The sequence below is a fragment of the Talpa occidentalis genome, unplaced genomic scaffold (assembly GCF_014898055.3).
Source record: "Talpa occidentalis isolate TD23 unplaced genomic scaffold, MPIMG_talOcc4v2.1 talOcc4.541, whole genome shotgun sequence".
Lineage (NCBI taxonomy): Eukaryota > Metazoa > Chordata > Mammalia > Eulipotyphla > Talpidae > Talpa > Talpa occidentalis.
The window spans coordinates 19,798-30,789 of NW_023604908.1; the positions used below are offsets into that span (position 1 = coordinate 19,798).

General features: G+C 62.5%; 1 protein-coding gene and 1 long non-coding RNA gene across 2 annotated transcripts; one reads left to right on the forward strand and one right to left on the reverse strand.

The window, feature by feature from the left end:
• Nucleotides 1-672: 672 nt before the first annotated feature.
• On the reverse strand, nt 673-5,200 carry LOC119260119 (uncharacterized). The gene is made up of 3 exons (XR_005128703.2): nt 4,965-5,200; nt 3,354-3,593; nt 673-1,015 (listed from the first exon to the last, which is right to left on the reverse strand). It is a non-coding gene; the product is annotated as an uncharacterized LOC119260119 (long non-coding RNA).
• A 1,023-nt stretch (nt 5,201-6,223) lies between these two features.
• LOC119260120 (cytosolic endo-beta-N-acetylglucosaminidase-like) lies at nt 6,224-10,942 on the forward strand. The gene is made up of 8 exons (XM_037529003.1): nt 6,224-6,321; nt 7,231-7,298; nt 7,449-7,650; nt 8,238-8,386; nt 8,861-9,018; nt 9,460-9,608; nt 9,871-10,036; nt 10,810-10,942. The coding sequence occupies exons 1-8, from the start codon at nt 6,224-6,226 to the stop codon at nt 10,915-10,917; spliced, it is 1,098 nt and encodes a 365-aa protein (XP_037384900.1). The 3' UTR covers nt 10,918-10,942.
• The last annotated feature ends 50 nt before the right edge of the window (nt 10,943-10,992 follow it).

Here is a 10,992-nt window from a genome sequence, read left to right on the forward strand (position 1 = left end):
CGTGCAGGCAACAATGAAAGTCGTCTTCAGAGGGTACTGGGCCCCTCCGCTGCCTTGCTATGAAAATGAGAAAGATTTGAAAATAAGTGACACAAATGCATCACTTTTGAAACCAGAAAAAGAACAACAAAATGAATCCAAGGAAAATAACAGGAAAGAAAATGAAAGCAGAGATTAGTGAAACAAAAAGCAAACCAAAGGGAGAAAAAAGAACAAAATCAGGAACTTGTGTTTTGAAATGACTAATAAGTAGACAGTCCTTCGTCAAAAAAGAAACCCAAAAACCCAAAACCAAGAGGAAAAAAAACAAATAAACAACATTGGAAGTAGAGAGGGCATAACCAAGAGGTCAAAAAATGACTCACAGGGCTCCATTTGAAAACCTCCATGAAATGGATGTTGTTCTAGAAAAACATCTAGAAGCAAAATTGGCCCAGGAAGAAAGAAAAATCTGAATAGGTCAATAACCAAAAAGGAAGATGACATGTTAAGACCTATTTCCAAAAGACACTTGGCAGTTTTATATGCAAAAAATAAAAATAAAGACAACCCAGCGTGACAATTATGGACCAGCCGCTCCGACCTCTCGGTCAGGTCAGCCCCGCGTGAAGAGGGCAGCCGGGCCACAGGGATGAAAGAGGAGAGCCAGGCCAAGTTTCTAACAGGCAGAAACTTTATTGTGCCCCTGGGCGAGATTTGCAGACCCCCCTGGGGGTCAGAGAAGTCCTGCGTTGTGGGGGGAGATGTCCTTGCATAGGGTGAGGCAGGAAAACTGGGTTGGCCGGGAGGGGGTGGCGGCGGGACGGGGACAGGTTTAGGCGGAACAAAGTTGTTTTTCGTGGAGCCGAGTTGTTTTTCTCCTGTCTATGGCTTCAGTTTCGGTTTGATGGTATCAGGGGTCCGGGTGTCAGGGCCATCTTGTTTTTTTCTGTGTGGGCTTCCTCGTTCCTGGCCCCTGCAGCGACCTTTCAGGGGACACTGCTACCCAACTTGGCCACTTTGAAACTGAAGATACCTGCAGCACAAGACCCCGGAAGAGAGCAAAGACAAGCGGATGAGCATTTGCACGGCCTGCGTATGCAAGAGGCAGCGTGAGAGTCCAAGGCATCTGACGTACACCTGCACATCAGCAAGACAAGATAACACGCCACCCACAGACGTTAAGATCCAAGATATACAAAGACATCACTGACCCAACAACAACGCAATCCAGTTAATAAACTGGCAGTGGATCCGAGCCCACAGTTGCCGGGGAGGATACAGAGAAGCCAACGGATGCTTGGAAAAATGCTCGTGGCTCACATAAAGGCAGATGCAGGGGAAAGCACGATGAGGCATCACCTACCCCATGAGACGGGCCCCCATTGCAAAGACCCCCAACACCAGGTGCTGGAGGAGATGTGCAGGAACAGGAGCCCTGACGACCGTGGCGGGAATGTGACCTGCACAGTCATACGGGAGGTGATCTGCACCTCCCCGACAAACCAGGAGTGGACACTCCTTGCAGCCAGTCCTGCTCCCAGGCCTCTGTCTGAAACCATCAACTCAAAAAGCTTCATGGTCCACAATGTCTACCGCAGCATATTTACGGCGGGGAGGACATGGGAAGAAACCTACGTGCCCATGGACAGGGGCTGGGTCAGGGAGAGGCAGCCTTGCCATGCCAGGGATTCAGGCGGGAGCGGAGAGGGTGTGTTGTCATTCGCAGCAGAACGTAAGGGAACAAGGGAACGTGCGTCTAAGGCACGCAACTCCGTAGCAGAGCAGGTGAGAAAGACAAAGACAAGGGTTGGATGACGTCAGCTATATGAGTAAAGTAAGAATCAAGGTGGATGAACCGACAAAGCAAAATATTTATAAACCAGTGGGCACTGACAGCAGGAGTGAGGTTTCTGAAGTTGGGAAGCGGGGGAGGGAGAAAAGGTCAGAGGAGTAGGGGTGGTTGCGCAACCACCCCAGGCCGGGCAGGTTCACTGTTGATTCAGGGGAGTGGACAAAAGAATCTTGAAGCCTTTGGCATGTCCGACAGGTCTTTTGAGACTGACGGGGGCCTCTCTGGTGGCACAAGGGGTTAAGATGCAACCTATGAAGCTGTTCGCAGCCTCTGCAGCGAACGGGGAGCTACCCTACATGGCGCAGCAGACCTCCTGACTTGCCTGCTGCTCCCCTCTCAGTGTGTTTCAGTGGATCTGCCTGTTCTGTTCCCCATTCTGACTCTCACCCCCACACTTTTGGCCTACACCCCACTTCTTGTATGCATAAATAAATCTTAAAAAAAAAGACTGAAGCAGGGGAGGGGACACACAGGCAGGCAGGGGGACAGAAGGACAGACACGCAGCCGAGCGTCCCAGACCCTTCGCGGGTCACGTGTGGCGTGGCTGCCGCACTTCCGGGCCGTCTGCCGTTCACCGAGCTCTGCAGGCGGAAGAACAGCCTGAGTGATCCCACACTCCTTAGGGGCGGGGGCGGGGGGTGAGAGAAATAACAGGAGAAAAGGGCGCAGCAAAGGTCCCTAACACCACCCGCACAGAAGAAACTCCGTCAGGACAGCAAGACTCGGGGCCGCTCTCAGGCCTGCAGGAGCGCGAGAGCCCCGAGGCCCCCATGGCGGAGCTGCGGGTCACCCGGCCTGTCCCCCCGCCCCGCCCCGTCCCTCCCCTCCAGCACAGGCGCGGGCCCGAAGGTTAAAATGGATAAGGGCGTGCATTTTTACCAGCACTCACTGCAGCTGGCCTCACCTGACAAGTGGAGAAAATGCTTAGCCGTGCCCAAGAAGGCCGGCGCAGTGACACTCAATTTAACACGAAACAATAATATTTAATAACTTTAAAATCTGCCATTTTAAAACCTAACAACTTTTCAAAATGCTTTAATCATTAAACATTTGAATGTCATGCTATCTAAAGCCTCCCGTGGGTAGGTGGGCAGGTCCACCGTGACGGGTTAGAATGACCGAGTGTCAGCACCAAGTAGCGGTGAAAATGACCAGTTGGAGCCACAGAGATTAAAGTGGCTTGACGGAAACAGCACAGCTGAGTGGCAAACGCCGGACACAGGGCAGATTATCCAACCCGATCCCACTTCTGTGAGACCCGGGGCTCTGTGGCTGCAGGTAACCCATCTGCGTAAAAGCTTCTGAAACATCTGGAAGGACACGGGTCAAACCCAGCGAGAGCACCGGTGGGTAGCGAGCCGGGCCAGGAGGCCGGGGAAGGCAAGGAACACCTCGGTCCTGGGAATGTGGCTTTCCCTGTATGCTTTACATCATGACCAGGAAGGCGCGCAGGTGGAGTGTGCAGCTGCAGTTATGGGGACACCGGGCCCCGCCGGGGCAGATGTCCGGGCAGCCCACCTCTTGTCCCCGGGTGCAGGTGTGCCGGGGCCGGAGGCACTTTCTTCTCCCCCAGCAGGATGTTGAGCAGGTAGGAGCCTGGGCACAGCCTCAAGGGGTGCGGAGCTGAGTCAGGCACTGGGCAGGGCCAGCCCCCTTGTCCTCTCATCATGGAGCCGGCGGAGCTCCTGGGTGGGGGAGCTCCTGGGTGCCTCAGAGGCAGTGACAGTGCAAAAGCCTTCCCCTGGCCGGCGGAGACATCTGCGAATGAAAGGAGAGGCCGAAGCCCATTCCTTCTGAGCACAGAAGGAATGCCGAGAAAGAATAAGCCAATACGATTAGGCAAATAAAGACCAGCCTTGTCAGGCAGGCCACGTTTTAGAGCCTCTCCTAAACTCCTGTATCCCGGATGTGGTCAGGTCCCGCTGCTGAGACAGATACCCGGGCGGCTTGGCTCAAGGCAGAGGGAAGTTCATTTTCCTTATATAGGGTTTGGACCAGGCGGGCCAGGACCCACTGTGGTCTTTTGTGGGGGACCCGGGCCCCTTAGCCTTGATGCTTTGCCCCCTCAGTATCCTCACTGGGAGCCGGCAGGAAGGGGGACGGACAGGGGCCCCAGCTCTGTTTTGCAGGCACAACCAGACCAGCGCCCTCACTGCCGTAACCTCGCCCACTAGGCACGCGGCCCACCCAGGCAGCCGCCGGCCCGCTGAGAGAGGGTGATCGGGACAAGTGGTTCCCGCTGCACCTTTCAGGCTATTTGCAACCCAGGAGCAGGTGATGCCTCTTCACCTGGTTCAGCCTCTTGCCCCAGGACACCGTGGGAGGCATGAGGAAGAGGGCAGGGAGGTAGGGCGGGCAGGTGTGCCGCCAGGTCGCCACGCTGGGCCGGAGGGCACCAGGTCAACACGGCCAGGGTGGGGGCGACCCTGAGCTCAGGAGCTGCGCGCAGGTGGGGTCTCCCGGCTCAGCGGTCCGGGGCCAGCCTGGCTTCCCCGCTGGGCTGGACGGGCCCGGGCAGCTGAGAGCCAGGCGGCGAGGAGGCGCCCGAGGGGCAGTGCGGCAGCAGGACGGGCTCTGCGGCAGGGCCGCGGCTGCCAATTTAGCAAGTCCAGGATCCCAGCGCACTTTGAATTTCAGATAAGCGAAAGAATTCTCTAGTATAACCACATCCCACATTTTAATTCCTTGTTTATCTGGAATTCACATTAACCGGGTGTCCTGTATCTTATCTGGAAACCCTACAAGGCCGGGGTCTAGGAGCCCAGCCAGGCCTCAGGAGCGTCTGGAGCTCTGGTTGCGACAATTATGAGTTCAAGGCAGACATGGGACCTCCGGCTCATCCTGCTTCCCAGAGACCAGGAATCCCGTGGGCTTGCAGGACAGGCACAAGCAGGGCGCAGCGGGCGTCCCCAAGACCCTGCCCCCGCTGCCCAGAGAGGGGAGGCGCAGAGAACCGCCCCTTCCTGTGCCAGAGCAGCGGCCCCCGGGAGGGGCAGCGGGAGCAGACCCAGGCCGGGTCCAAGTATCCCTGGGGGCCGTGTTTCCAGTCTTGGGATGACACATTTATTTTGACCTCTCAGCTACGGGAGAGGGTCGGGGACACCTGGGTGCAAGCAGAGACACACTCACCTGAGCACGGCTGGGGAACTGGCCTCCCTGCTCCCCTTCCTCACTGCAAATTTCTGGAGGCTTTGCCAGCCCTGTCTTCTGCAGCTCCGACTCCTGGCCCAGGCGCCACAGCCTGAGTCATGCTGCCCACCTCAGGGTTTTACTGCGCGTGGGGCCTCATAAAGTTCAAAGTCAGAGCAATAACAGACACACTCACGCGGCTTGGGCAGCAGCTGCAGCCCAGGGGACGCTCCCAGGGCCCGGGTGGGTGGGGAGGGCCTGGGCTCCAGGGCCTGGGCTCGAGGGGGGTCGAGGGGGGCCTTGTCCTGGCACCGCCCGCTAACACTGCCCAGCGCCGGCGACCGCGCCGCTCAGCGGGAGCGCTGGGAGGTGCTGCTCTGAGGTACCCCCAGGCCTTGCGAGCTGGGCGGGGGGTTCACAGGTTTGGGGGTGCAGCAAACACTTGTGTTTGATTGCTTTACGCACTCGCATTTGTGGCCGCGTTTCAGTGAATTCCGCCTTCAGAGCTTCCTCCTCGGCCCCGGCGCCTCCTGCGCCTCCCGCAGCCCCGGGTCAGAGTCTCGGGGGTCCGTGTCCAGGCCCCGCCCGTCACCGGCCCTGCGCGGGCCTTCCGTCCTGCGGGAAGTGGGGAGACCCTGGCGAACCCCGGGGGCGCCGCCGGGCCGGGCCGTCCACGCCCCTCCCCAGCACAGCGCGCCCGGCCCCCCGAAGCCAGCCCCGAGGCAGAAGCCCCCCGAAGCCAGCCCGGAGGCGGAAGCCCCCCGAAGCCAGCCCCTGGCCCCCCGAAGCCAGCCCGGAGGCGGAAGCCCCCTCCAGCGACCCCGGGGCGCCGCGCATCCTTCTGGCTCGGTCCACGGCAGCAAATAGAAGAAGGCCTGTGGCCCCGGCCCAGGAGGGGCGTCGTGACGTCACCTTCTCTAGTGACCCCTGACAGGCGCAGGCGCAGAGCAGACCGCGCCCCTGCAGGGGGCGCCCCGAACCCCACCTGCTCGCCCGCGGGGGAGGGGCGCCGCCGGCCCCCGCCCCCAGCGAGGCCCCGCCCCTTCCTGGCCCCGCCCCTGACTCCGCCCCGCCCCCCGGGCTACAAAACGCCGGCGGCGCCCGCGGCGCGCGTCCAGAGCGTCACGGAGCCCGCGGAGCCCAATCGCGGCCGCGCTGGCGCCTGTCGCAGCGGGGCGGCCGCGCCGCGAGCTCTCATTGGCTGGCGGGCGGCGGCGGGCGGGCCCGGGCTGCGATTGGCCGGGGGGCGTCGCGGCGTCATGGAGGCGCCGGGGGTGACGACGCGGGCGGCGGCCAGGAAGCGGGCGCTGCCGCGGCCGGCGCTGGCGACCCCGGGGGCGCGGAAGGCGCGGCGGAGGTGGGCGCCCCTCCCGGCGCGGACCCGGCCCCTGGCGGCGCCGCGCGCCCGGGCCGAGCCGCCGGGGCGGGGGTGGCGGGCGCGGAGCAGGAGATGCCGGGGGGGGGGGGGGGGGGCGGGGGGGCAGGGCCCGGCGGCCGCACGCCGAGCTGAGCCCCCAGATCCGGAGGAGCCCCCCGACCAGGCCGAGAGCCCGCGGGGCGCCGCGGAGGGAGGGCGGCTGGCACGGGCGGCCCGGCAGAGGCGGGAGGGCCCAGGGAGCCCGTGACCGCGCCTTCGCCCACCCCTGCGGGCCTGGGGTCCCGCCCCCGCCTAGGGTCCAGGCTGGGTTCGCGGGCGGGGCAGGTCGAGGAGGGTGTCAGGGGACACCCGGTCAGCAGGGCAGTGGCCGCTGATGGCCACGGAGGAGGCTGGCTGTGGAGCCCCGGCCAGTCTCTGCTGAGGCAATAGTGTGGTTTTGGATCCATCCAGGCCTTCCCGCCTCAGGCAGCAAAGGTGCCCCTTCCCCCGCGTCCGTCCCCCGCCCGGAGTTAGCTCCGGTTCGGTTCGTAGGACGCACTCACACAGGGGACACGGGCGTACCCCTCTGCGGCTTGGGGCTTTCCTTGCCTCTTGGCCACAGCAAAGCCTGGGGAGGCGGGAAGAGTATCTGTCTTTGCCGGGGCGGTGTGGGGGCGCCGCTTTTAGAGTTTATTCCCGACAAGGGCGCGTGCGTGCCAGAGCAGAGCCCGCCCAGGCTGCCGTCGCGTGGGTCAGCACCTGCCACCCTCTCTGGTTTGACACATAAGGCTGCAGTCTACACTCAGAAATGTGAGGCGGATGCGCCCTGCACGTCTGGGGGAGCCTAGCCCACGTTCTGTAAGTGTTTTTCTCACCCTTATGCGTAAAACGTTAAAACTCTCTGCTTAGAATCGAGGACAAGGAAGAGGCGGCGGTTTTCCGAGAGGTGGTCAGTTTTACCCCAGACCCTTTGCCAGGTGAGAGCGTTGAGGTGCTGACCCTGGGGTCACTCTTGGGGCCCCCAGGCATGGCTCCCTCCCCCCAACTCCCACCCTCATTTCCCATTGAGCATTTCTGTTAATCCTGTAATCGCCGTTAACCCCTCGCTGTCTCCTGCCCCTGACTAGTTAGATATTATGACAAGGACACCGGCAGGCCCGTGAGCTTTTACCTGTCTTCGCTGGAGGAGCTCCTGGCATGGACGCCCACCACCGCGGACAGCTTCAATGTGGCCTCGAGGCCTCTCGAGAGCCGCCAGCCCCCTCTGAGCAGCCAGAGGCCCCGGACCTTACTGTGCCATGACATGATGGGCGGATACCTGGATGACAGGTGAGGACATCACCTGGTGCCTGTTTTGTGGCAGGGTAGCGAGCACCAGAACGGGGTCCCCAGGAGTCGGCTTAGGGCACAGCTTCTGCCTCTCTTGGTTCTGAAAGCCCTGATTCTGAGGACTGCCTCAGATTGGACTCTTGTGCCACAGGGCACCCTCTCCCTGTCAGCTGGGCCCAAAACTTGGCTTTTGCCCTGCTCCCCCCACCCTTCCTCACTTGATGTCCGACTGCCTTCTTGGGCCGCTGGCTCTGGCTGTGGAGGTGCAGCTGCGTGCCCACCTCTCCCGCTTTGGGCAGGGACACTTAGTTGCTGTAGCATCTGCTCATCTTAAACAGCTGTAAAATGGCCTGGCGCAACACAGGCAGGCGAGGGGCTCTGGGGTACAGCCCCTGTGATCATATCCCAGCCTGGGCACCAGGGACTGCCTTGGAGGCTGCCTGCCTCTGAGCAGGCTGGGGAAAGCCCAGTGGGAGCACTTGTGTGAGCAGAGGACCTACCCTCTGAGCAGGCGCTGCAACCTGGCCCTGCTGCCCCCCCGCCCCCCACCACCAAGTGTCCTGACTTGCTTCTCTTTCCTCACTCAGGTTCATTCAGGGCTCCCCGGCGGCCAAGCCCTACTCCTTCTACCACTGGCAGTACATTGACATCTTCGTGTACTTCAGCCACCACATGGTCACCATCCCACCCGTGGGTTGGACCAACACTGCCCACTGTCATGGGGTCTGCGTGCTGGGTAAGGGCCAGGCCCTCCCCCCCAACTTGGCCACATTGTTAGCACCCTGCAGGGAGACCAGGGCCTCTGCTGCCCCCCAGGGCCTAGAGCGCCTTTCCAGGGGCGGCCTGGGTAGTTTCGGACAGGCAGTCGCCGAATCTTTCTGGGAAGGAGTGGGCAGTGGGAGCTCCAGCTTTGCAGACCAGGTCGCAGTCAGAGCTGCAGACAGAGCAGCCTGATGGGGAGCAGTGCCTGGCTGAGCCCGCCCACCCCCATGCAGGCAGCAGCCATGCCTGCGGGGCCAGCCCTGGGTGGGCAGTGCCTCTCTGCACCCTGTCATTGTGGGTTTGCTGAAGCGCCGATGGGGGCTGGCCCCCAGTGTCAATTCACTAGTTGTTGGGGGCGGGCAGAGAACTTGAGTTTGCCGCGTTTGCAGGCCATTCTGAGGCCACTGGCCAGAGGGAGCAGGCTGACCCTGCCCCTCACATCCTGTAGGGACGTTCATCACCGAGTGGAAGGAGGGCGGGCAGCTCTGTGAGGCCTTCCTGGCCGGGGACGAGCGCTCCTTCCGTGCCGTGGCGGATCAGCTGGTCCGGATCGCCCAGTTTTTCCGTTTTGACGGCTGGCTGATCAACATCGAGAACTCTCTGAGTGTGAGCCGCCCACTGCCCAGCCTGCCACCCCCGCTGTGCCTGCTGCTGCTTTCCTGGCCCTGGCGGCTGACCTATGCCACCCCTGTGCCCAGTGAGAGCCAGCTTTGCCGTGAGACAGATCAACTCCAGCACTATGCCTTGCTTAGACAAGCACTGCCAGGCTGGCTCCTTGTGGCCACATCCCCTTCCCCCTCCCCCCACGCTCCCCACTCTGCTTGGCTGCCCATGGGCTCCTGGCCATGCTGTCCCCCTCTCCCCACTGTGTTTCCTGTGCCTGGGCCTCCCTGCTTCTGAAGCAAGGAGAGTCTCACATTTGGCTGGACCTCTGCTCCGTGGCTGTGGGGTCGAGGCTGTGTATTTTGTGGCTCTTGGTCCCAGGCCAGCCACTCCTCGTGGCCAAGGCCTCCGGGCCTCACAGAGGGCCTTCACCCTCTCCCCTAGCTGGCCGCAGTGGGGAACATGCCCCACTTCCTCCAGTACCTGACCACTCAGCTGCACCAGCATGTCCCGGGTGGGCTGGTGCTCTGGTACGACAGCGTGGTGGCCAACGGGCAGCTCAAGTGGCAGGACGAGCTGAACGAGCACAACAGGTGAGCCCGCCGCCCTCTGTGTGTAGTGGGAGCCCACCCCTCTCCAGAGGGTTACCTGGGTGGCTGCCAGGGTGAAGTGGGAGTGGCAGGGCCATGTGGCCCCGTGACTCAAGCAGGAGCAGGCCTGTCTGCTGTGCCGTTCCGGGCTGTGGGCTGCAGCTCAGGGCAGGGCTGGCCGGAGCGGGCTCTCTGGGCCCTGGGCGGGCGGGGCAGGTGCTGAGGCCCGGGCCGTGGCCTCACTTGGGTCCTGGCCTGCTCGCAGGGTCTTCTTTGAGTCCTGCGACGGCTTCTTCACCAACTACAACTGGCGGGAGGAGCACCTGGCGAGGATGCTGGAGCAGGCAGGCCAGCGCCGGGCTGATGTGTACGTGGGCGTGGACGTGTTCGCCCGGGGGAACGTGGTCGGGGGCCGATTCGACACCGACAAGGTGGGTGTGGCTCTTGCACGGGGTGGGGAGGGCAGTGGGCTCCCTTGGGACCTTTCGTTCCCATTTGACCCTCGAGGGAGAGAGGCAGCAGCTTTTCCCACGCGGGGAAACCGAGGCACAGGGACATCACTGGCCTGTGCTGAGCCAGGCTGTGCCCTGAAACCTGCGGTCAGAGCACACTCCCACGGGTGCTGGCGGACAGGGCACCCTGCTGGGAGCTGTGGGGGGCCGGGGGCACTTTATGGCGCTGCCTGTCCGGGCTGCTGGGCTCTGGCGATGGGGCTGCGGTCGGTGCCTGCCCCTGGACAGCTCATTCGCCTCGCTGGCAAGGCAAGTCCAGTCCGCAGCCAGGAGAGGAGCGGGTGCGGCTGAGGCCCCCGCTGCGGGAGAGACGGAACTGGCCTGCCTTCTGGGGGGTCGGTCCGCCCGTTCTTGGGGCTACCCGGGCCCTCACTGGTTAGAGAAGCCTAAATGGGTAAGTTAGCCAGTAACTGAAGACTCGTTCCACCCGCCATGGGTACTGCAGCCGACGAGCGGGAGGGAGGGGCCCAGGGCCTGTGGCTGCCTTGCAAGCCCCCGCCCGCTAGCATGGCCGGCCGCCCTGGCGCCCTTCTCTCGTGGGCTCGGACTGCGGGGCTGCGGCCTGGAGGGAGGAGTGCAGCTCAGCCCCCCCTTTCTAGGCCGGCCCGAGAGCTCGCCTGTGTGGACGCCGGCTGTGTCCTGCCCTGGCTGGCGCGGCTGGGTGGGGCATCCCCTGACTGCTGTCTCCATAGTCGCTGGAGCTGATCCGCAAGCACGGCTTCTCGGCAGCCCTGTTCGCGCCTGGCTGGGTGTACGAGTGCCTGGAGAAGAAGGATTTCTTCCAGAACCAGGACAAGTGAGCCCTGCCGCCCCAGGGCTGGTGGCTGATTGGGGGCGGCTCCCAGGCGACACCAGCTTGCTCCCGCCTTGCTCTT